Source organism: Petromyzon marinus, chromosome 52, assembly GCF_048934315.1.
Source record: "Petromyzon marinus isolate PM22_M1 ecotype Great Lakes invasive population chromosome 52, UKy_Petmar_22M1.pri1.0, whole genome shotgun sequence".
Classification (NCBI taxonomy): Eukaryota; Metazoa; Chordata; class Hyperoartia; order Petromyzontiformes; family Petromyzontidae; genus Petromyzon; species Petromyzon marinus.
The window spans coordinates 7,530,556-7,556,886 of NC_133718.1; the positions used below are offsets into that span (position 1 = coordinate 7,530,556).

The 26,331-nt window shown below is 50.5% G+C and overlaps 1 protein-coding gene across 2 annotated transcripts in view; it reads left to right on the forward strand.

Moving 5' to 3' along the window:
* The window catches only part of LOC116953590 (xanthine dehydrogenase-like), a 94,584-nt gene that overhangs the window by 29,992 nt on the left and 38,261 nt on the right, over nucleotides 1–26,331 (forward strand). For both annotated transcript variants that reach the window (XM_032973918.2, XM_032973919.2), the window contains exons 14-21: nucleotides 7,628–7,771; nucleotides 13,169–13,298; nucleotides 15,547–15,776; nucleotides 18,420–18,529; nucleotides 18,707–18,811; nucleotides 20,359–20,437; nucleotides 20,979–21,093; nucleotides 22,740–22,820. In XM_032973918.2, the coding sequence (XP_032829809.2) occupies nucleotides 7,628–7,771; nucleotides 13,169–13,298; nucleotides 15,547–15,776; nucleotides 18,420–18,529; nucleotides 18,707–18,811; nucleotides 20,359–20,437; nucleotides 20,979–21,093; nucleotides 22,740–22,820 (994 nt within the window). The remainder of the gene's footprint in view (nucleotides 1–7,627; nucleotides 7,772–13,168; nucleotides 13,299–15,546; nucleotides 15,777–18,419; nucleotides 18,530–18,706; nucleotides 18,812–20,358; nucleotides 20,438–20,978; nucleotides 21,094–22,739; nucleotides 22,821–26,331) is intronic.

A 26,331-nucleotide genomic window follows, 5' to 3' on the forward strand; every position in this document is an offset into this window, starting at 1 on the left:
CACCACTGTAGTTAGCTGTGATTGCTGGTCAAACTCACGTGAACGAGTTCATATTGCAGTGTGCTAACCAAAGCGCCACCACTCCCCGCGTATTATGCGTTATTATTAAAGTACGATTACATAATTACGGGTAAAGCTGTTATTTTAATGGCCAGTAGTTTTTGGTATTTTTGTACCCTTTCCATTAAACATGAAGAGACAGACATACATTAACACACACACAGACAGATACACGGACAGAATGATAGAAAGATACCTGAATGGAAAGCAAAGCTGGCATGAGACAGGGAGGTTAGACAAAGTAACGGGAAGGAAACTCGGCAGACAGACAAGAGACGAGGATAGGGGATAACGTACAGATAAAAAAGCAGACAAAATTAATGTTCGGAGTGCTAGGCGGTCAAGTTGAACATGCTGATTTATTTAAAATAGACGTTTGGACTCTTAATAATACAAAACAGACTTCCAATAACTCTGCAAGTATTTGATGTGAGAGCGTACTCCCTTTTAGAGGAATGTGTAATTTCCACCCACCACCCCGTGTCTATCTGACGGTAGTCACGTCACAAAAATGTCCTCCAACCGTACAGGCGGCAATTCACATTACGACTCTTTCGTGATTTTGAAACTAACGGGGAAAAAAAAATGCTCTGGGTTTTTTCCTCCTCACATGCGTGGGGTGTTCTCTCTCTGGCAATTCAGTTTGTTTCTTCCACATGCGAGACGTTTTGTTGAGTAACGCTCGTGAGGCTCGGTGTGCCTTTGCCGTACAATTAAAATGCGCGATGAGCGCTATCGTGGCTAGAGGAACAGAACCCGGGATGGTGCCGACAATAACCACGACACCACCCCCGTAACTCATACACAAAGACGCATGCACGCACAGAACGCATTAGCCGTTCTGGCAAAGATATATATATTTTTTTTCTTTTTAAATGGCCAGAGGAAGTGAAGCTGAAATTCCCCCACAGTACAGTTGTTGGTCTTGGAAACCCTGATGACAATTGGCTCGAGGTATAAAGACCGTTTTATTTATGCACGTTTAAATTATTTTCCAGGGAAGAGTGAAAAGGGGGGCGGGGGGGGTGAAAGAAAAAAACTAAATCACGTGCGTTCCTACTGTACGGCACTCTGTCCTCCCATTCCCAACGCCATGTGGCCGCGTGTGCGATTAATCTCAGACGGCGCGCCGACTTAAAAGTCCGCGACTATTTAATCCAGATGCACGCAGTCGTGGTCCGGGGGGAGAGGGGGGGGGTGACGGTAATTTTTCGCCCCCCCCCACTCACCCACCCACCCCATGTTTCTAAACAACCCCCCCCCTCCTCCCTCGGTTTAGAGAGCACCTCTTAAGGATGTCGCGGCACACAATGGGAGGTGGTTTGTTCGCATTCGCCCACCCGGTGTTGATGTTAAAGTCCGGCATAAGGGACTAGTTTAAAACGTTGGAGGGGGAGGGGAGGGGCCCAAGGACAGGCCCGGATACCACTTCCCACCGCTGATGTTATCCGTAGCTGAGAACCAGGTCACTGAGTACGGCGAGCAATGCGTGACAAACCACTGCACCACCGCTCCCCCGGCACCGAATGTGATTAACTGCACGTGCGCCCGCACGCACGCACGCACAAGCGCGTGTAACGCCGTCATCTATCGGAGGCTCGGATGAAAGCTTCCCCACGCCATCGCTCGTGGTCCCGCGACGCTTCTGGTCCACATAATGAAAAGTAAAAACTCCAAAAAAAGCCGAAGTGTCTCTATGTTCACGCAGCCATTCCGCGGTTGGCCATCTCGGTTTTGGAGGCTTGGACCGTGGCGAGCCGGCTCAGCGGTGACCGTGGGCGCCACTCGGCAACTCAGTGTTGACCTTTCATGTAGCGACTTCCATCCGTTAGAGTGAAGCTACTGTTGGAGCGGTCGTGCATTGGTTGGCACGCTGCGCTGTGAGCGAGGCGACTCGATTTCAACGTCCCAACCGTGGCCTGCACCCCCCCTCTCCTGCACCTTCACCAACCTGCGCTGACCAGCGTGGTGAAGTATGGTCAAACAACCCCACATGACCGACACGGCATGCAGACGCCTTTATCCATAGGTGGAGCGGCAAGGGGTCGTGAATTCTTGTAATTAATAATTACTATCAAGTTATCAGCAACCCGGCGGATCGAATCAAGTCGATATTATTATTTAATCCACGTGGCGACTTGCCGGCACAAACATGGCACCCAAAGCGCCATCGCATTAATACCCACAAACATTATTGAGGGAAGACTGTTATCTCGGTGTGGTCTGGCACTGTTTTAGGAGGTCGTGGGTTCGATTTCGACCCTGACGCCTGTACATTTGGAGTTTGCGTGTTTTCTCACCCCGTGGTCGGGTGGATTTTTCTTTGGGTCCTCTAATTTTTCCCTCCACATTTAGAATCAACATCATGCGTTCACAGTATTTGTCTGCTATAGATTTCAACGGGAAAAAAAGGGATAACTATAGCTCAGTGGGCCTTACCTGGTAAAATAAATATAGTTCAGTATAGTTTCATTTTTATTATTGCTTGATAATTCAGACTTAGTTAAATTATCCATTCTTTTTTGACTTACCTTTTTCTATTGTTTCTTTGTTGTAGCATTGACCCGCCCTTAGCCATCGCATTCCTCCTGCGGTTTAAATAAAGATTCCGATGAATCTGAAATGTAAAAATATACGATTCTACATACAGTGTGCAAAGAGAGAAAAGGGAACGGAACATTATACTATTTAGAGGATAATGTTGCCTCCCGACCAGCAAATCGCCGCTTTGAGAGTGTATGCGCAGGCTGATTTGAATTCTCGCGGAGCGCGCGCCTGGCAGGGGTGAATTTTGCCGGAGTGAATGAGAGCGGTGGGTTTTTTGTGTGTGTGTGTGTTTTTTTTTGTTCTGTTCTGTTCTGTCCCCACCTAGCCGGGGGTTTTTTTTTCTTTGAGGCGCGCGATTTCTGGAAACTCTCCCGCGAGCTTCCCGGGCTCCCGGCCAGCGCGCGAGCGATTGAGCGGGCCGCGTCAAATAAGCATTCATTCAAAGCCCCCGTGTGACCCCCGACCCCACCCCTACGCCTCCCCATCCATCCCCACCCAACGCCCCCCCCCCCTCCACACGCCTCCACCGCTATGGGCTGTCATAGTCCTGCCCGTGATGAGCCCTGAAGGGTCTTCTTGGTTCTTTCGGCTAAAGTCACCACGTAGAATGAGAATAAAGCAATAAAGCAAAATAAGACGATAACATTCTCACGACGTTTCGGCCACAACACAAGTAGCCTTCTTCAGGTGAAGGAACAGAACTGTAGGGACGACGGCAGAGCTTCAGTGAACGCTGCTAAGATTCGCAGCGTCTTTTAAGCTGGGTGGGAGAAGCAGAGCGCCTTGACAAAGGAGTTTACATATCAAACAGGAGAATTTAGCATTGAAATAGCTGTGATAAAGAGTCCTTCATCCTGGATCGTCTGCCATACGACACGCAGAGCTATTTTGTGTATGCAAATTGATAATAATAATAATAATGTAATTGACACACCCTTTGTCAATGCAAGCCCCCCCCCCCCCCCAACTGTGTCTGTCATGGGGGTTGTTTGTCCATACTTCACCGCGCTAGTGAGCGTGGAGTGGTGTAGGGGGGAGGGTCGGGGGTGGAAGGGCGTGGCTCAGATATCAGTCGACACCGAAGTTAACCGCGGCCGGTAATTGAACTCTGGTCGTCTTATCCGCAAGTGCTGTGCGCTGACCGCTGCGCCACCGCTCCGCCCTCTCTCTGTACGTGTCTCTCATTGCGAGTGCTCGGTGCGTGGCGCTATGGCCGGAGCGCTTCGCTTGAAATTGAGTTTATACTGGTAGGAACGAAGTTGTAAACTGAGTGTACCAGCCTGCAATAGATTAATGTGTCCGTCCGTCCGTCCCCTTCCAATGCTTTAACGAAGTGAAATCTCGTGCTGTTGGGTGTAAAATCAGCAATAGACAGCGCAGAGACTTGTCCTACCAGCCCACCCTGCAGGGACCTGTTTCATATCCCCGGTAGGGCAGTCAACTTGGTATTTTGCCCCCCCCCACCCCCCCCCCCCCCAAAACCTCGGGTCAATAAAGGTCAGCGGGAATCGTTGCACGGAGAGACTGGACTCCAGCACAGGAATGTGGAATGGCTACCACTGACTCAGGGCCGTCAGTGGAGATGAGCGACCATCTCATGCTCTGGCAGGAGGCCCTGACTCAGGCTTCTGTAGTTGCCGCGTGAGCGTGCGCGTGTGTGCGTGTGTGCGGAGCGAAGTGGCATTTCGAGCTTTCAAATTCCTGCCACGGCTCTTTTGGCCGTGAGGAACCCATGCTGACGGGTTGTGCCAGCCGGCTGAATGTGCATTGCGGGGTCTTCATCCCGCAGCAGTTCGCCCAACGCGACTTACATCTGCGACGTCAGGGGCCTCGGGGGAACTTTGCTGTAACACGGTGTCGCAAGTTCGTTGACTCCACGCACCCTCACGGCCCAAGCGTTGTGCCTTCGCTCGTGGCTGTGACCCCAGCGCGTTGGAGGCGAGGTTTCGGTGGATCGCGCGGTTCCGTGAAACTTCCCGACCCTGCTGCACCGCGCGGTGTCCGGGAAAAGAAAATTGCGGCTACAGCAATTGGATTCTTGGATCCATCGGTGTGGACCTCGTATAGCGGCGGTGGGTTTTAATTTGGATGCTCTAGTTTCTCCCGACATTCCAAGCGCTTATTAGCGGAATTAGCCCGACAGCTCAACTCGGAACTCTTTAAAAAGACTCTTGAGATTTTGAAAGGATTTCCTGTGTAAATAAATAAATAGTATTCTATACGTTCCATATCCTCTAACATTTAAATTGTCATTCTGGCTCGACTGAGAACACATTTGTCTGTATGTAGGATGGGCGGGTCAACCAAAAATTTGCAAAAGCAAACGATACAAAAAACTCCATACACGGATATGCACATACATACATCCACGTAAGCCAGAGACCAAAAATGAAGATGTCGCAGCAATCCGCAGTTGTGACGTACTGACCCGACCCTACTGGACAACTGTTTAAAAAGAGCTTCACAGCTCATCGGACTCCTCCTGAGGTCTAAACAGGGATTCTGATTCCTGTGGTTGTCAGTTGTTTGCGGTGATCCAGAATTGGGCCCCCCCCCCCCCCACATGCCCAGATGCCATTGGCAGCGCTCAAGCTCTTAAGAATTGGCGGCCACCTTTAAAAAAAAAATCAACAAAAAAACTTTTTTTGTGTGTGTTCCGAGTCTTTGATAAATGTCCGCTCGTCATTGGCCATGAAGCAACACTGTCCCGTTGGACAACGTCGTCTTCTAATGGGTTTCGTGGGGGGGGGGGGGTGGGAGTGGGGGGGGGGAAGTTCGTGAGACCGTCGGTTCGGAGCCGGCGAGCGCACCGCCTTGCCTCTTCATAAAAGTGAAAAGGGGAAATGCACTCCTCAATGTGGTTGGGGGTGGTGGGGGAAGAGTGCGCGCCCATCGTAAACAAGGGGAGGTCTTTTTTTTTCTTCGACGTGGCTACTACCGCCACAGCCGCCACCACCACTCCCGCACCCCCCCCCCCCCCCGATCTGGGGGAACCACCGGCCGCTAGCGGCGCACCCGTAAATGTTCGAGCCAAGCCAGCAGCATCGCTGACCTAGTTTCCATTATAGGCTCGGCTTGTGGGGAGTGAGTGAGTGTGGCGGGGCTGGGAGGCGTTGGGGGGGGAGGTTCATTTGCTGCAGAATCCACGGGCCCACGCTAAACCCCATCCACCCGACTGCCCAGCCGCCCGCCTCCTATTCATTCTCTCCGGGCTCCTGAAGTTTTCCTGAACACAGACACACACACACACACTGAAGAGAAAATTGCGGTCTTTATTTAGTTTAAAGGCTAGCCTGTGGGCTAGGATGGAATAAAAGCAAATAATTTAATATCTATATCTGCGGTTCCATGTAAAGATGTTATCTGGGCCCAAAGTGAATATGATTTGTTACTGTATTGTAGTGACACAAGTGCAGCAGTGAAAGAGAATAACTTGCGTAGTGTGCGCTACGTGACTGTACAAATGCGCGTGTACCGGCTGCGGTTTACACTCATACCCCGATTTACGTCTCCCCCTCTTTACGTTGTTTCGCAAATACTTAGTCGCTTTATTATTAACACCCGCTAACACAGTGATCTGCGTCGCCTGAACCCCCCCCCCCGCCCCCACACACGAACACTCTCACGTCGCTGACAGCATCGTCGTCCGTTCCTTTCTCATCATCCGTCGCCTCTCCGCCTTCGCCTCCACCACCTACCCTGCACGTGAAACGACTTTGCGTCGCGCGGAAATAAATGCGCCGCGCTGTGGAGTGCAGTGTATTATTCACGTACGGTTGTTTGCCTCTTCGATATTCGTCGTGGCATCTTTGAGGAACGCAACCGGACGACGTATACCGCGGTATTACTGTGCGTGCTTAGTTTCGTTGTCCTCCACCCCCCGGCACCTACGGACGGTGCGAAAGAAGTTCAAAGTACATGCATGGTGGCGCACACCAGTGCTCCTCAATAGTCGAGGATTTTGTGGATCACTCACGAGGTTTGTAAAGCTCCCGAAAATATAGGCTGGGCTGCAAGGTGGCCACGTGAAGGCAGCGCAGCAAGTGAGTTCGCGAACACGGTCTCTGTAGACCTTAGTGATATCCCCGAACAAGCGTGGGGTTTTGCTGCCGGGTGCTCACGTTTCCTTGCACGTGCAAGAGACGCCTTAACCCTTTTCCATGTCCGAGACGTCTGCACGTTGCAGGGCGGGTGTCCAGTTCACCGCTGAATCTGGGAACGCGCAAGCGGCTCAGCGTTCATTTTAATTAGAGAGGCGTAGGGCCGTTGTTTTAAAATGCATTGTTACTCACCGCAGAGAACTGTAGCCACACCAACTGCATTCTGTGATAGCCGGCGCCAATCTGTGCTACACGCCCTCCTGCAAGACCTTGTGGGAGCCTCGGTACCGATAAAGTTACTTTATTTAAAATTTTCTTCCGATTATGATGACGTACATGTACGTCATCAGCCCTGCGTGGTTCAGGAGGAGACCGCTTGTTTCCCCAACTGCAGAACCTGAGCCGTGCCATTGCCGTCACACGCAGTGAACAATTGTCGAGTTCCAATGTATGTCGAATTCAATTTACTCTTAAACTAATCTTGACCTCGAGCCAGATTCAGTCGTCTTGTGAGGCCAGAGCTTCACGGTTTGGTTCGGTTCAGCTCGGCAAATAGCCAGTGGAAAACACACTACTACTATTTTAAACCATTTTTTTGTCCCACTGAGCTATACAGTTTTTTGTTCACAAGTGGCATGGCTATCACAAATGATAGCTCAACGCAGTGGCTTATCACGTGGAACTTTATAGCAGACAAATACTCAAAACGCGTGTTTCTAAATGTGGAGGAGAAACCTTAGAAAAAATCCACGTGACCACAGGGAGAACGTGCAAACTACAAATATACAGGCGTCGGTGGTCGGGATCGAACCCACGACCTCCTATATGCCAGGCGAGGTAGTTCACATCTCGCCACCAGCGCGGATATACGCCGGTGCACAGCGCGTGTGACGCCCGTTTCCCGTCTCTCTCCTGCGCAGGCGAGCGGAGAGGCGGAGTTCGTGAACGACATCCCCGCGATGGCCGGGGAGCTGTACGCGGTGTTCGCGCAGAGCTCCGTGCCCAGCGCCAAGCTCATCTCCATCGACTCCGCAGCTGCCCTCGCCATCCCCGGGGCCGTCAGGGTAAATGGGCAGACGCTTGAGGCGGCTCCGTGACCCGATGGCTCCTCCCCGCAGCACTCGAGCTGCATTTGCAGCTGGGCCTGTGTTCCCCGGGTGGGGCCCATGTGTCTCATATTCACCGTATTCTCCAGATCCCAAGACACGCTTTCCACACCACCCCCCACCCCCCCCCCCCCCCCCCCCCCCCACTGCACTATAGACACTGACAAATTGAAGGAACAAGCAAATTAATGACGAATTGGATCTCTGCGAGGCGAGCAAAGGTGGAGTGGTTAGCGTATACTGCGCTGTATACATCGGCGACCTGAGTTTGATTCCCGGCCACGACTAACAGTGGTTCATATCTGAATCAGTTCTGGTCCTCCCCACCCGCCCTCCCTCTTCACCAACCTGCCCTGACCAGTATAGTGAAGATTGATCAAACAATTCCCATAACTGGTGTGCCCTTTATGCAGAAGTGGATGGACAAGGGGACCCTGAATACATTATATATCTATACACCCACACCATATTCTCCGGATTATAAGACGCTCTGGAAAGTAAGACGCACCCCAAACACGTGCCCAGTGTCAATAGAGTCACACGAATCTGATCAAAAACCAAGGTCCCCCCTATAGCCTTAACACACTGTTGGGGCAAGTGCTGTTAGCGAGTAGCACCTATGAAGGCCGGAACTGCACACGGGGGGGTAGGTGGCCAGCACCACGCCCGGCCGCCTTTTTTTCTCCCTTGTGGCAATGTTTACACACTGCGCCAGGTACTCATTTGAGGCCCAGTCGACCTAGGGGAGGAGGCCCAGGACAGGTTCAGATAATCGTCACCTGTGTTGGCCACGAGCGGGAATCGAACCCGGGTCGCCGGGTTCGTAGCGCAGCGCGCTAACCACAACACTACCGCTCCGCACACACGCACAGCTATTGAATTACAAGGTGCACCACCAATTATTCCTTTAAAGTACTGGGGGAAGAGTGCATCTTGTAATTGGTAGAATACAATGAGATTACATCGGATTGCTGTTCGAGTGAAGAATAGATTTGAAGGAAAATATATGATGCACCTTCAAGGGGTTTGTTTATCTTGACTAAGACCGTAATGTCACGCTCCCTAGAAACTACTGCTGCACACACATCTCTTGAATTCCATGTAAATAGCAGCTTGAAGTGGCTGGGTAGCTCAGAGATCACAACACTGAGCTGGCGCTGCTAGAATTGAGAACACTGGGTTCTCAATTCTAGCAAGTGGATGGTCTCAGCCTGGTCACCATTGACTACACAACCTTTATATCAACATTTGGCTTTATACTTAATGGGTGGTTTTATTCCAGCTCTCTCAATGGAAAATATTGGTTTCACTGGAGCATTATCTCCTCACATGTGCGGGTTTCCCCTGGGCACTCACTGGACATCTGTGGAAAAGAGATGTATAGGTCGTCGGATTCCTCCAGCCTCATGTGCAAACATGTGACATTTGGTTAAAGTGTTATTTTATTTTCATGTTAACGTTTTGGCTTTCACTTTATCTGGATACTTTTCAGCTCAATTTGACTGCCATGCGACGAACAACTTCCCGTGGTATGGCGTTGGAAAATGCGCCCCTCCAATGCGTAGCTGAAAGAGGTCACGTTTTGGGATATCAGAAGTAGTTTTGTGATATCTCTTTTTTTGCGGCCCGTGATACAAGTCGTTGGGCCGTTATGCCACTTCTCTACAAGAGTTCCAAATGGATTCTACATCTCGTGAAATGAAACCGAAAAGACAACTCCAAGGACAATTGGGAAATGGACAAAATTATAATCGACTTGTATGAAGGGAGCGTAATCTTCTGGTGCAAACGCGCAGACCCATTTGTGTACAGATGACAGCACAGGGCTTCAATGCAAGGGCATTCATCTCATGTGCTTTCCGTAACTGATTTAACGTGTAAAATTAAAACAATGTATTTGATAAACGATTGCTTTGGAGCAGGGGTAATCCACAACGTAATCTGTCAAAACTACCGCGGGTGAATGGTGTAACCGATTACTCAGATTACCTTTTGGATCGCATCCAATGCACACGTGCATCTCCTAGAGCCAACGGACCCCTTTATTATGTGGAATTAAGTAAAATAAAACAATGTTCAAAAAGTTAAATACGTACATATCTGTTCCTTGTTAGAGATACTTTTTGCAGCTGTATTTTTTAGACCACCGTGGAAACAGGATTTGTAGTCTTCATATACTTTTTCCTGTTCCGAAAAAAACCCGACAAAAATGCAATAATAATGTAATAATGTCTTACATTTAATGAAAGGGAATAGTACAACAATCTGAATTAGTATTCATACTGTCCAGTGGGGGCAGGTCAGAAAGTTAGAGCAACAAACAGCGCAAAATCACGACAGGAGTGCAAAATATAGGAAAAGTAAGCAAATCACGAAAAAAAAAAGATCTTTATTTTACCATGTAAAGCCCACTGGGCTATTAGCTTCTTTTTCATAAGCGACCTGGCCACAAATGACAGCTGAGCGAAGTGGCTCATCACGTGGAAATTTACAGTAGCCAAATAAAACTCAATAATCTAAACGCACGTTTCTCAATGCCGAGGGAAAAGCCGGAGGGCCCCGGAAATAAATCCACGCCACCAACAATGCTAACGAATAGAAGCAAAGGACTTCTAAACTCACGTGCACTAGGCCATGAGTTGGCATCCTTACCGACCTCTTCCCTCGCCCTATCCCTCTGCTCCCTTTCTGGTGACCTCTGTTCCAACGACCGAGGCATTTCCGTCAAAATCCCCCGGTTGACCTCAGCTTAGAGGCAGAATCGCTCATTATCCTCTGCTGTCCTTACTCTCTGGAACTCGCCTTGTCCCGGTATCTCACACTGTCGAATCCAAGTCCATGCTCACGACCATTTGGGTCCCAATTCCATCTTCCACGTTCGATTTTCAATTTGCCTAAATTTGTGAGAACTTAAGAGACGCGGAGGGCTAGTTACGTTTATAAGGGTGACCCGGGTCACCAGAGCGCCTGTTATTGACTGCGATCACTCAAACCATTCCTGGGCACCGTCTTTGTACGAGCGCACGCACGCATGTTGAACTACTTTCGCGCCGTGCGTAGCCAACCACGCAAATCGGTGGTGGTCCTTCACACCCAACCGCGGTTGACACGTGGCGTGTGGTGCCGGTCAAACATCCGCCTTGACAGACAGGCCTCAACCCAGCGGTGGATTGACGGAGAGCCGTAGACGATCGCCGTTATTAGAAGGCACAGCGGTGTAAGACGCAGCATTATAAACCTCTTCTAATACTTGGAAGGCCCTTGTTTATTTAAGGCTGGTCCTTCCGCAACTCCTGGCCAAACCGTTTTTTTTTCTTTCAAAAAATCACCGGGCTCGGCAAACGGAGGGGGGGTGGGGGGGGTGGTAAGAAGTCTGCGCGTCCGTCAGTTGGTAAATGTGCGCAGCACGATACAACGGGGTCGCCCGTACGATTTGTTTTTTTCTGCCGTGTTTTTTGAGTGAAGGTAATTTCAAGAAATGTCTCCCGCTGTTCTTACCACATGTGCGCCTTCGCGTCTCTAACCATTTTATTTTTACGTCTAGTGAAGCGTGATAGCCTCGAAAAAAATATCTTTTTAAACTCCCCCCCCCCTTACCCAATCGCCTAGAGTAAATGTGCCAGAACTGTAATTGCATTTTTTTTTCGCGTAGATATCAAATGTGCAAATGTAGCCATGTCGTGAGATATAGACGTCCCCCGTTCAGGAACTCTTGCGGCAGAGCAATGCACCGCCTCGCTTTTGGAAAGCAGCTGGTGCCACAGAATGACTTCCGATGTCTCTTCAGTGGACCTCTTATATCCCTGCTCTTATATCCACGCGGTGGCACCCACCAACCCAGGACCACAGTGTTTCGTTCTGAGAGCTGGAAAAATGCCATCACAGTATTTGTACGATTTTCTTTTGGCGCAGTCATTGGCGACCTGGCTCAGACCATCTGATCGTTGTGTTTGAGAAGCCGATTTCAGAGTAGGACCAGAATGTGTTATTTGTACTGGAGGAATCCGATGATCTATGAGGCCCCTTTTCAAAGATGTCCAGTAAGATTTAATCATTGGTGGCTCAAAACTTAATTCTAACCGAGGATATCCTTCATTTCCATATCGGGGTTTTATCCACAGTGCTGCCCTCCTGGTGCATAGCCACAAATCGTCGCACCTGTGCTACGCACATGTCATTTGACACCCTAGGCACCCTTGTAAATGAGATGTTCAATCTCGAGGGATTATCCAGGTAATATTTTCTTTTAAAAAGCGAGACGCACGCCCGCCCAGCTGACGTGCACCAGTGACATCAAGAATGCGTCATAATCATACTTCTATTAAAACACAATCTTTGCCTCCAGTTTCCTCGCTGGCTGCTGGCTGGACTCCTGTCCCGTGCCAACGATAACTCCATTATTAGTGCCTGCGGGCCATTACCACCAGAGCTGGCTGGGTAGCTGGCTACACGGATTTTTCCGCGTGACATTTAAATGTTGAGTTGAATTGAAACGACGGACTCAAGTTAGCGAATGCAGAAGACTGACACAGTTGATTTAAAATTGCTCTAACTTTTCGATCTGTGCTCCTATTAATAATAATAATTATATTTTATATTGCGTCGTTCATGCACAACTGCATCTCACAACGATGTATAAGGCAACAGCAGAACATAATTATATATTGCCCCTCGCATAAAATAACATAGCACACCCAAACCAAGGTCAGAATATCTTTTAAATCCTAGAGACTAAAAAAAAAACTCACAATAGCTAGCATCTTGACGTTTTATTACATAAAGAAAGCAGATTACTTTTTGTGCTCCGAGTACAGCATTGTGAGAAGGGTATTAAAATGACAGCAGCTGTCTCTTATTTATTTAATTTGCAGCCCTTTTAAATCTCCTGTGGGATGAAGGCCTCCCTATGCCACGTCAGTCATGGGGGTTGTCTTTACTATACTTCACCGCTCTGTTCAGCGTGGGAACGTGAAGGTGGGACCCAGGACCGATTTCAGATATCGCTTGCCACCGGTGTTTGTCGTGGCCGGGTATGGATCTCGGGTCATCGAGTTCATAGTGCTAACCACTGCACCACCTCTCCAGCAAAGTGAACATCTTGGCACTGCGGCGAGACGTTAAATGCCCCGCCTGGTATACGGGAGGTCGTGGGTTCCATCCCGACCCGGACGCGTGTGTATTTGGAGTTTGCAGGTTTCTCCCTGTGGTGGGATCGAACCGGCGACCTTCGGGTCGCAAGTCCATTGTGCTGACCATCACACCACGGCAGCATGTATTAAGAACGTGCGTGTACATAGTACACTCAGTCTTCACGCTCGACGCATTTGATCGTTTCGCAATGTGTGCTCCATCCAGGTGATAACGGCCGCTGACATCCCGGCAGGAGGTCGTAATTCCACAATGCCTTCACAGTTCCTCCAGGAAGAGATCTTTTGCTCCAGCGAAGTGCTCTACTCGGGGCAGTCTATTGCGCTGTGTGTGGCCGGTACGGACTCTTCACACATTTAACTTTATACCCTCAAGCAATTATATGATGAATCAGTAATAGGTAGCAAGGTTCATCTACGATATATATTGGCTTTTATATATCGCTATTCCAAAAAGTATTCCAGAAATTGAGTTATCCAAAGTATGATGCCGTATTCTTAGCTCTTTCGGTAAAGTCACGTTGAAGGGAAACAATAAAATAATAAAATATATATAAAACAATAAAAAATTCTCTGTACCAGACACCATCGCAATCATTGAAGACTTGGTCCATCAAGGACTAAACACTGAGGTACCCCCCCTGGTGAGACACTGTTTAACCAATACATACTTCACTTGGAATGGAACTTTCTACAAACAAACTGAGGGCACCCCAATGGGCTCCCCCCTATCTCCGGTTATAGCTAACATTTTCATGGAGAAATTTGAGACAGACGCCATCCAGACTGCCACTCTGCGCCCAACCTTATGGAAGAGGTACGTGGATGACACTTTTGTCATCTGGCCACATGGCCGGCCTGCTCTAGACCAATTCTTCGACCACATCAATTCCATACACCCAGCCATCAGATTTACCATGGAAGTCGAAAAAGATGGCAAGCTACCTTTTTTGGATGTCCTAATTAAAAAGAGACCTGATGGTTCAATGAGCCACTCTGTCTACAGGAAAGCTACCCATACGGATGCTTATCTGAAACCGGATTCCCACCACCATCCATCACAGAAGAATTCTCTCATCCGACCAGGAACACATAGGCAGTGAACTCAAGCACGTACACCAAGCTCTTAAGGCTAATGGTTACTCCGACTATACAATCCGCAAAGCTATCACTCAAACCATGAAGAAGGACCCTCTTGAGGAGCCTATCAAAACCATCACTTTACCCTACATTGCGGGGATCATAAAAAAGATCTCCAAAATCTTGAATAAACACAAGATCCAGGTCCGTTTCAACACATTACATAAAATCCGTGATCTGGTTCCGTCTGTAAAATATGTGATTCCGGACATACAGTACCCTGGTGTCTACAAACTAAGTTGCCTCTGTGGTAGTAGTTACATTGGAGAAACCAAACGCTATGTCTCGGACCGCATTTGTGAACACAAAGCAGACCTTAAACACGGTAGGACCAACACCTCGGCCATGGCAGATCATTGTTATAATTCAGTAGGCTCACATGACATTGACTTTTCCAAGACAGAGGTTCTTTGTAAGCCATCTGGCTACCATGAGAGATTCGTTCATGAGGCTATTCACATATACAAGCACAGAGACAATTTGAACCGAGAAGATGGATTCTGGCTTAGCAATCATTGGAAAGATTTGATAAACCATTCCAGGTCTTAATTGATTGTTCACACTTACAGTGACTTTCAGACAGCATACATTAATTTTTCGTCTCCCCCCTCCTCTTTTCAGAACATAGATGGACTCGTCCTTCTAAATAAACTGTCAAATCGCTGCGCGTGGCGCTGACGGTTTTTATATAAAAAAAAAACACCGTTTAAAAATAAATAAATTAATGCGAACCGACACACCTGATGACGACCGTTTGTGTTATGGTCGAAACGTCGTGAGAATTTTTTATTGTTATATATATTTTATTATTTTATTGTTTCCCTTCAACGTGACTTTACCGAAAGAGCTAAGAATATGAATTACTGCAGTCACGAAAGCTTTAAATCAAAATTTATGATGCCATATTTCAATTCAGAATACTGTACTTCAAAATCTCCATATCCAACATTGCATAGGGCAAGGTTGAAAAAAAATAATCTTCCACATTTCTACCCCTCGCCAATCCCACTTTAGTGGCAGTGCCTCTGACAGCATATTTATATTAGATGGTCTATATATTTGTTTCTCATTGCATAGAATGTTCTATTTTTATGTTTGAGTATTAATGAGATGGCTCTTTGAGTGGCAGTTTTGCGCCAGTACAGAAGGGCACCGCGTGTGTAAGCAAAACTGAAATCGACTTAACTTGACTTAGCGGCCAGATGTGAATTAAATGAGCCGATCTGCTAGATCCCAACAACAACGGCTTCAAACACCGCTACTCCCGCACCTCCGATTTGCGCGGTTGGCTACGTATGGTGCGACAGAAGTCCAACATACACGCACGTACTCATAATGATGCGAATACATTTTTGTTCATTTCGCTGGGCAACTCTCGGCTGAAGACGGGCGCGGCCCGCTCATCAACCGCTCTAACTGCGCGTGTCGACGTTTCGTCTGCTCAAGAGTCTCGCGGGGCGGCCGAGGCGATGGCGAAGGCCGTGTCGGCGACGTACGCGGATCAGCGCGCTCCGGTGCTCACCGTGGACGACGCCATCGCCGCCGGGTCACTGTGGCCGAGCCCCGCTGACGACCTGGTGGTGGGCGACGCCGAGGCGGCGCTCGCCAAGTCGGCCCGTGTGATCGAGGGGGACATCCGCGCCGGCGACCAGTACCACTTCTACATGGAGACGCAGGCGAGCGTGCTGAGCGACGTCGTGGTGATGCGTCGTCATCGTCGTCGTCGTCATCATCGTCGTCGTCATCATCATCCTCAGCCATGATCAATCTGCTGCTGGATGAAGGCCTAGTATGCAGCTCGGCCTAAAACCTGTTAGGCTGTCACTTGAGCCCTGAACCACTGAGCAACCTGTAACCATCGTTATCATCAGCAGCCGTTATCTCTTCACTGCTGGTTGAAGGCTTTTTCAAGTCGTTGCCATCTCACGGCCCTGCGATGTGACAAATCTCATCTTGCTCCTCTGCGTGCGAGCGGAGTCCGTCGCTCCATCTCAGAATCGGAGTCCGGGCCGATCTTGACACGCAACATCAGGAGGCTGTCACGGCCTAGTTCGGTTTTACGCCACCACACCTTCACGTTGTTCCCTTCATTGTGCTCGATCCCAGCCTATGCTGTGCGGTCGACGTGCAGTCGACGCCTGACCCGCACAGGCTTCCTCTCGCAGACATTTGACCTCCCAGGGTCTGCCCTGAAACCGTACTCCCGAAGGGCTCGAGTGCTGCAGAACGGGGTGGCATGAGCTCTGTCCGTCGATGTATACGTCTGACTCTCCTACCCTATTAACATAGCGAGGCTTATTCTCGCCAAACTTTTCCTATCGGCACCCACAGATATCCTCGTATATTCTGATAAGTTCAACAGGTCGTCACATTCAGCCGTAGGCATTTTGGTGAAGGAGCATAAGGAGATGGGTGGGGGGTGGGGGCGATGGAGCGGTGGCACCTTGGTCAGCACACTGCACTATGAGCCCAACGACCTCAGTTCTATTCCTGGCCAAGGCTAACAACGAGTTGTCATTCTATTGGCGGTGGAAAGGCCGACGGGCCAAGTTGACCCTACGACTTTGAACGACTGCGAGCCACATGTGCTCTCAACTGTATCACCACCCAGGTGGATTTGTCCGTGAGGTAGGTCTGCACTTGAAGTTAAGTCCTCTCCCTCGGTATTGAGTGAAAAATAAAAAAAATGTCCGTGTTGCTGGAGCGATGGCTCGGCATGGGACGCGCTTGCTAGTCAGCAAATAAATCCTGGCACCGGTGATTTCCCGGTGAGTCTCTTTTTGCCGGCTGCTTGTGCGCAGTCCGAATCGTAAATCGCTGCCAGATGTGGGAGTGGCGGTCTAACGTGCACAGACTCGGGCCGATTTCCCTCGCATCGTCAAGGAAACTCGCGAAACACCAAAAGGACAGGCGAAGGAAAATAATAATAATAATTTTGCACAGCAATAACGCAGGCAACAAAAAAAAACATTTTATTTAAGGTGAATTATTACAGCTTACAGCTGTTGGAACTCACAACCGGTATTGAACAGTTAGACAAATGTTACGTTGAGTAGAACAGGTTTGCAGGACGGAGGCCAGGGTGGGCGACGGCCACTCAGAAAGGCATTGGAGCTGTCCCCACGAGTCCATAAAATCCCGGACGAAACGGTGGAACGCAGTTCAGCAGTGGTCACTTGTGGCTCGTATCCTTGCTAGGGGCAGTGAGTGTCGGGGCAACAGCCAAGCATAATAAGAGGGCTTTTTTTTTTTGCGTTAGGTCTGTGTCATTAAACCCGCAACCACCCGACGCAGCCAATTAGTAAGGTTTGTCACGCAAACAAAACATGCAAATTAGTTACTTGGTCAGCACACCGGCGTGTTGGAGAGTAAACGACATTTACAATTCGAGTACCATGACATTTCGCCGGTAATTACCACCAGCCTCATCAGGCGGCAGCAGAGGCTAACATTGAGAATTGCCCACAGGCTACACTCAAACGCGGATCATGCGCAGTCGCTTAAAAAAAAACGCGTCCATTGTCTTTGTCCGCGTAGAATGGAAGTGAAAACGTAGAATATTATCGTTGCTGCTTTCGTTGCTGCTCAAAGTGATCCGTCACTAAGTCGCGACCGAGGAGTGGCTAATAACAGAGGGTCACGAAGCTCATCATGCCCGCCGTGGCCGATACAATTGGTACAGCATTGTGAAGAAGTCAACAGTGGTTGTCCTATGGATGAAGCTACCCCTTCTGCCCGTTATAGGCTGTAAACAAGCAGGAGTTAAGCACCGATGCCTTAATGCTCAATGAAACTTTTGGACTAACATTGGAAACCGTCCACACGCAAACGTCACGAGTACGTGTGGAAAGTACCATGTTTCCATTTATCCAAATACGGTTAATCCACAAGCCGTGCAATCCGCCCACCCAAAGCCGTACGCATTCCCCCTTGGAGTTTGTTGCACATGCACTGGGCTAACTGCACCGTCCATATGTCCGTGTGGCACGGATGTGTGCTGGTGTTAACCGTGCCGTCTGTGTGTCCACGTGGCACGGATGTGTGCCTGGGCTAACCGTGCCGTTCGTGTTTCCACGTGGCACGGATGTGTGCCTGGGCTAACCGTGCCGTTCGTGTTTCCACGTGGCACGGATGTGTGCCTGGGCTAACCGTGCCGCTCGTGTTTCCACGTGGCACGGATGTGTGCCTGGGCTAACCGTGCCGCTCGTGTTTCCACGTGGCACGGATGTGTGCCTGGGCTAACCGTGCCGTTCGTGTTTCCACGTGGCACGGATGTGTGCCTGGGCTAACCGTGCCGTCCGTGTGTCTGTGTGGTGCAGGTGTGCCGCTGCGTCCCCACAGACGTGGGGCTCGAGGTGCAGGCGTCGCACCAGTGGCTCGACCTGGCCCAGCAGGGCATCGCTGAGGCCGTGGGCCTGCGTGCCAAAGAGTACGTCCGCCTGCAACTCGGCGCTCGCCCGTCGCTCACCAGACACCCACCGCTCACTGTCTCGTCTACCGCGCAGCAGCCGCGTGGTCTGGCGGAGGGCATGAAGTGTCGGTAGCGAGCAGGCCGTGGTGGCATGACTCCTCGATTGAGCTCATGCCGGGCGTTGTGCGTGCGCAGTGTGACGGTGACCGCCAAGCGACTGGGAGGCGGCTACGGAGGGAAGGCGCTTGGCGCTAACACGGTGGCCTGCGCTACGGCGGTGGCCGCCTTCCTGTTGAACCGGTGAGGTCGCCCCGGGCCGTGCCGTCGCCCCAGCAGCACATCCGGAGCTGGTATATGGTGCGAGGGGGTAGGGGGGGGGACGGTACCAAAATGTCAAACTTTTAAAATGTCGCCCGACATTCAGAGCTGTCGCTAGGGTCACGGCGAATGGGGGGGGGGGGGGCCGCCCCGGGCCCCGCGCTTTGGGGGGCCCCGCGCTTCAACGTAGTTTGTTGGGTCGGGGAGGGGCCCACACGGTGGGATTTGCCAAGGACCCCGCATCTCCCCTAAGGATGGCCCTGCCTACATTGCTAAAGAAAACAATAAATGTTACATTTTTCTAGGGTAAATATTAAACACCACTCTTTCAAGGGGTGGAAATTGGGGTAATGGCTCCCGCCCCACCAATTTGTATCTGCCACTGCATCTCCCTTGCACGAAGACTGCCCCCCCCCACAGCACTGTGAACCCACGTGACACGGACCAGCGATCCCACGTTACACGGACCAGCGATCCCACGTTACACGGACCAGCGATCCCCCGTTACACGGACCAGCGATCCCCCGTTACACGGACCAGCGATCCCCCGTTACACGGACCAGCGATCCCCCGTTACACGGACCAGCGATCCCCCGTTACATGGACCAGCGATCCCCCGTTACACGGACCAGCGATCCCCCGTTACACGGACCAGCGATCCCCCTGTTACACGGACCAGCGATCCCCCTGTTACACGGACCAGCGATCCCCCTGTTACACGGACCAGCGATCCCACGTTACACGGACCAGCGATCCCCCGTTACACGGACCAGCGATCCCCCGTTACACGGACCAGCGATCCCCCGTTACACGGACCAGCGATCCCCCTGTTACACGGACCAGCAATCCCCCCGTTACACGGACCAGCGATCCCCCTGTTACACGGACCAGTGATCCCCCGTTACACGGACCAGCGATCCCCCGTTACACGGACCAGCGATCCCACTTGACACGGACCAGCGATCCCACGTTACACGGACCAGCGATCCCACGTTACACGGACCAGCGATCCCCCGTTACACGGACCAGCGATCCCACTTGACACGGACCAGCGATCCCACGTTACACGGACCAGCGATCCCACGTGACACGGACCAGCGATCCCCCGTTACACGGACCAGCGATCCCCCGTTACACGGACCAGCGATCCCCCGTTACACGGACCAGCGATCCCACGTGACACGGACCAGCGATCCCACGTTACACGGACCAGCGAAAGAGGAGCGTTCCAGGCGGCCGTGGAAGTGTGGCGATTCCGGTGACCGTCTTCGTTCGACGGCCAACCAAAAGCCGCTGCTGCTACTGCGAGGATGACCGGAGTTTACGTGATTGGTTCATGCTCCTTTGACGGGATCAGCAAGGTGTTGTGGTTCACCTGTGGCAATCACTTTGTGGGTAATGAGCGCTCTCCAGCTGGGATTCACCGAAGAGGTTACCGGCTCGGGGCTCTGACCTCCTGAGCCACCAAGCCACCTCCAGAATTGTGGGGTTAGAAATGTCACCGCCGTGCGTTTTGTTTCCCTCTCGAGGCCGGTGCGTTGCTCATTGAGTCTCCACAATGACATGGAGATGCTCGGGAAACGCCATCGCTACATCGTCAAGTACAAGGTCAGTACTTATGCTTCGGTTTCACTTCACTCGTGAGTTGAACTCAATCTAAATCTTTCATTTGAAGCGTTAATGTCTTTAACGTTACAATTGTACATTGAGTCTGGTAATCTGTTGAATGGAATCAGGAGTTGCTCGATGTCCAGCGTCCGTAACTCCTCACTGAATAATACGCCGCTCACTTTTGCCTCCGGTTGCGTTGTTTTGTTGTTCATTAAAATTTTTCGCGTTGAATCTTTGTCTGGTGGAGACTCGGCCCATCATCTCCCCGAGGAGTCGATAAAATCGGTACCGCTTTGTGTAAACTGCTCGTCCTTTGGAGAGACCGACCCCACCACTATGGGGAACGTGGAAATTCCAAATTCTGCTCGCTCGAGCGCTGCCCCGTCGCCCATTTAAGCGGCGAGACACAAAAACCTCCGCCGCTGAACCGCAACGTTACGGACGGGCGACGGCCGAACCCGCGGCAAGTAGCCCCAGGGTCTTGTTACGTGGCCGACGGCTGACAGCTGCGTTTGGGCTCACGCGGTGCGTCCTCCAGGTGGGTGTCACCGAGGAGGGCCTCCTCAACGGAGTGCTCATCACCTACTACTGCGACAACGGCTGCGCCAACAACGACAACGAAGTGGGCCAGTGCTTCGGCTTCTCCGACAACGGTGAGTCGCTTCGGTCCGTGGCGGCGCTTGGGGAGCCGCCACGGACCGAAGCGCGGAGGTGGGGGGGGGTCGGGGGGCGGGGGGGGCGCGCGGAGGGGTGGGGGCGTGGTGGGGGCCCGGCCCACAAGGGGCTCCAAGGGGCCCCAGAGTTTAGGCAACACCAAATATTTGCCGGAGCTCAGCGCCGGACAGCTCCCGGAGTGTGGGGTTTGAAGTGTCACGTGTGATTGTTTTTTTTACAAAGCCTCTGAAACATCGATGAAATGCGTTTTTCTGTTGTATCAACTCTTAAGAGCTGCATTCCTGCTGGTGTGAATAATTCTAGTAATATTTACCGTTTGCTTAGCCAGGAAGTCTTTAAAATAGGAAAGTATGAAATAGGAAGAACTATCCCCACTTACACTCTTAAAATAATTTATCAATCTCACTTTACATATTCCTTAAGCATTTATCATAAGTCAACGAGCATTCGAAATCTGAACACCAGCCGCTGAACTCAATCGGCAACGTGCAAGTCATCAGCTGACGACTACCATCAGCCGCCCACCTTCATCCTTTCAGCAAGTCATGCAGAGTCATCCGTGAACTTGTCACCTCTGACCCACCTGCCAGCAGGTGCAGCAGCAGCAGCAGCAGTGTGTGTATGTGTGCCTCTAATGGAGCATCTTTGCCAGTTAGAAACATTTAGGCTAGCCTGCCTACGATCCATCCTGGGTTTAACCAAGCTGGATTGTGTGAGGAGCTCACAAATCCTTGAAAGATCTGGGCAAAGTCCCATCGGTGAGCTCCTCCGGCAGGCAAGGTTGCATTGGCTGGGTCATGTAGCCCGCATGCCCAGCCACCGCATGCCTAAACAGCTTTTGTTCGGCCAGATCGAGGGGGCTAGGCAGGTGTGGCACGGGCTAGAGAAGAGATGGAGTGATGTGGTACAGGAAGACGTGGAGCTGAGTGGACTTGCCGATGACTGGTACCAGCGGTGTCAAGATCGGCCTCTGTGGAGGAGGCTCGTGAAGGACGCTACTGGGCAGTTGGAGGGAGTCGCCCTCCAACAACAACGGAGGGCGGAGGAGCGCCGCTCACAACAACGAGCGGAGCGCCGGGTGGCTAAAGCACAGCAAGTTGGCACAGTAGGGGGCACAGGTGGTGTATCAGCCAGTCATCTCAGTCAGTCGACCCGTGGCACTTGGGTCTGCCCCGTGATCTCCTGCCAGCGAGCGTTCAACACTTCACGTGGCCTCAAGGTGCACATGGCCTGGCATAAGCATCGTCGTGATGTCACCGCCACTTAGTGGCGAATGGCGGTTGTTGTTGTTGTTGCCAGCAACCAAAACAAATCTGGAACACCCTTGCGAGACGCATCTGTCCAGGACTCGAGAAGGAAAAAAAATATGAACAATTTTTTTTTTACTACTTACCTTTCTTATGCTATTGGTTGTGCGCGGTTGTAATTTTTTTTGCTCAGTGGGTGTTAGCCGCTGAGGTCGTGGCGCGTTTCTTTTCTCATTCCTGTTGCTCTCTATGCCCCCTCCAACGTTTCCTGTTCTGCTGCAATGGGCACCGGTGCACAAGATTATTGAGGGCGATATTGCCACTTAAAATAAATATTGATAGATTGCGTGTGTGTGTGTACGTGCGTTCGTACGCAGTGTACAAGTGTGCCAACTGGCATCTCATCCCGGTGGCACTGAAGACCAACACTCCGAGCCATCAGTGGTGTCGCTCGCCAGGTACAGGTTTTCATCAGTCGTCGTCGTCATCGTCATTACCAGCAACAGCAGCAGCACCAACACTGCACAAGTACCAATCACAATCAATTATAATAATTCATCATTGTGTTGGTCACAGAATATCATCGGTCAAGAAGTGTATGTATACATGCAACGATTTTTAATTATGATAGTTTACAGTCCTTAGTCAACCCACTACTGATAAAGGCCTCCCCACATCCATATCGGTTATCGGGGTTAATTGACCATAAATTTTGATTTAAAGCTTTAGTGACTGCAGTAATTCATATTCTTAGTTCTTTCGGTAAAGTCACGTTGAAGGGAAACAACAAAATAATAAAATATATATAAATATATATTTTGTTGTTGTTTCCCTTCAACGTGACTTTACCGAAAGAACTAAGAATATTAATTGACCATACTTCACCATGCTGGTCAGTAAAGTTGGGAGGACCCCATGCCCGGATTACATATCGCTTGCAACTCTAATGGCTGTGGTCGTTGGGTTCATTGAGCAATGTGCATGAACCACCTTCTGCTACGATAAAACCCGTGGTTAATACTTGTAACGTTTTTTTTTAATAAATTGGCCACAAATACATGTACATATATACTGCAAGCAAACGAGGGTTTCCAGCTTGGGTGATCTAATAAACAATTGCGTTTTTTTTTTTTCAAACTGGTTGTGAAATCTGATTCGAATCAATAGGAGTTCTCAAAACTGTACCCTATTATTTGGGTTCCACTCTGACAAGTTTGGCCTCTCTTGGGCCCTTCTGGGCAGACGTTTCGGATCGTTTTACTCCCCCTCCCCTCCCCCCCCGCAAAAAAATCTGGAAACCCCCCCAAGCGCAGACCCAGACGTTCACAAAAGCAGCGTCTTGCTTTCGGCTCCCGCCTTTTGCAATTAGAATAATCGCTCTTGCTAAAACACGGTTTAACAAAACACATGGTGCTTCTAACATGATATTTATTTATTTGCTCGTGCGATTTATTTATTCTCCCTCGGCCCGCCTCCCGCCGACCCGCCCGCCCACCGACCCGGTGTGCAGACTGCTCTAAAGCCTGGCCACCGGTGTTTACGTTGCGGATTTCGGGAAAAGGAATTTTTCAAAGGAGGGAAAGCTCCCTTTCAGTGGTGGCGCAGCTCTTCCTGGAAGCGCGATTGTTAGCGCTCCTTTTAGCCGTGGGAATGCGTGCCCAGCCGCCCCTGCCGCCGCCGTCGTCGCCTCCGCTGCCGCCGCCGCCGCCGCCGCTGCCGCTTCTGTGACGGAGCGGCGCAACCCGAGACGCCTTGTTTGGCGACGCCGCGTTGACGTACACGGTGGGGTGTGGGGGGGGGGGTGGTGGGCTGGGCTCTGTGGAAATCCTGGCCGCCCCCCACAACTGCCACGACCCACAGTGGCCAGATTGAGTTTCGAGTCATTTCTGACCCGGAGCTTTTGGTGAAACGCGGGGCGGGGTGGTGGCACAGTGGGTGAGCGCACCGCATTATGAACCTGCCGACCAGAGTTCGATTTGCGGCCAAGGTTATTTTAGCTGTGGGAGGAAACCGGAGGACCCGGGAGTAAACTAAAACTCAACTATTTTGTTTATTGTACCAGGTAAGGCCCACTAAGCTATACAGCTCTTTTTCAGAAGCTACTTGGCAAAAAATGATAGCTCGACAGAGCGGCTTATCGCGTGAACATTTTTAGCAGCCAAATACTCTAAACGTGTGCTGTCGATTCTAAATGTGGAGGAAAAAAACATTGGAGGGCCCGGAGAAAAATCCACATGACCACGGGGAGAGCATGCAAACTCCGAAATATACGGGCGTCAAGGGTCGGGATGGAACCCATGACCTCATGTATACCAGACGAGGTAGTCAACATCTCAGGGAGAGAACTTACAAACCCCAGACAGAGAGGCGCCCGGGTCAGGAGTCGCACGCAGGCCCTTGTTGTGAGACGCGACTGGTACCACCCTGCCACCAACGCCACCCTGCCGCTCAAAGCCAAACTGTGGGACGCTGCAAGAGCCATGGGGGTTGTCTGTCAACCGCGCACCAGATGTGTGGTGCTGTCGCTGCGGCAACATTGGCCATGATGACCTAGTAATGATCTTGGAAGTGTGTGTGTGTGTGTGTGCACATTCACGCGTGTAAATGTTTTTGCTGGGAGTTGTGGAAGGGTGTGCACGTGGTCCAAAGAGTTATGTGTGTTCATTAACGCTCAAAGCTCCCGTCTTTGACAAAAATGCCACCTCCTTCAGGAGGCTCCGCTGATTTATCACGAAACGGCATCTCGGGCATCCCATTGCATTGAGAAACAGCTGCAGTTAAACCACGGTATTGCTGCAAATTTCAGGTGCCCTCGTTGTCGAAAATGTGTTAAATCTGGGGGGAAGCGTGCTCCTCTACGGTCGTTTTTCAGACTCGCTTTATGCGTTCTCGTTTAGCCTGATTGACCCAGAAGCCACCCCGAACATTGGATCCCAACCCCGGCACAGGGAACATCACGTGTCCAACGGCAGCGATGTTACGTTGGCCGCTCGAGCCAGGAATCAAACCCAGGTCTTTGTCGCTGCGCGGCACAAAGGGTCATCACCGTGCCCCACTCTGCCGCCTAAAATTGGCCCAACATCCCATCGCAGGAGCCTCCTGGAAATTATTCTTGAGACACAGTGAGGCTTTCTCCTCGGCAATTAAAGTCCAAATGCAAGAGGCCAATCACAAACCAATGCCAGACCGTGTCAACCCATACGGTTTACTCCGTATTCTTGTACAGGGAAATTGAGTGTTCAGGTCCATTACGGCGTACAGCCGTTTCGATGCGGGCATTTTTTTTTAAAGTCTATTAGTTTGTGTTTCTCCATTGGGACTTTGTAGGGATGAACGTGGAGATTTATAAGGGAACGGGGTAACCAATAAGGTCTGAATTGGTCGGTAATAAGGTAGGCACTGATAAGGGGTTGACAGGTGTGCAATGTTGTTGATACCACCACACTTCACCGTCGCTTCCTTCCTTCTGCCAGATTCTGCGGCTGAGTAAAATTCAACAACCTAACGTGTTACCTGCATCCTACACAAAACTGAAGGAAAAGGAGTACATAAATTATTAAATATATAAATCCATAAATCGGTCAATGAATTATCTTACAGTATTGCACCGTCTGGATTTAGAGATTCCTCTGGGTCACTGACCTCTGGGTTTGAGTTGGAGGAAATCAATAAAGGATATTATTTTAAGAGAAGAAGTCGGTTGAGGAGACGGAGCGATGAAATCAGTCCTAGTACAGATGATGGGTGAATTATCACATCGCAGGCGTCTTGGGGAGGCCTTCATCCAGCTGTGGATTGACCATGGCTGCTGATGATGATGACGATGACAATTATCCTTAACCTCGCTTTTTTAATGGTTTAATCATTAAAATTATGGTAGCTTGTTGAATGGTCGTTGATTAGAATTTACGGATGATGATGATGATAATAATGACGATAATCGATGGATAACGATGATAGCCGACGGAT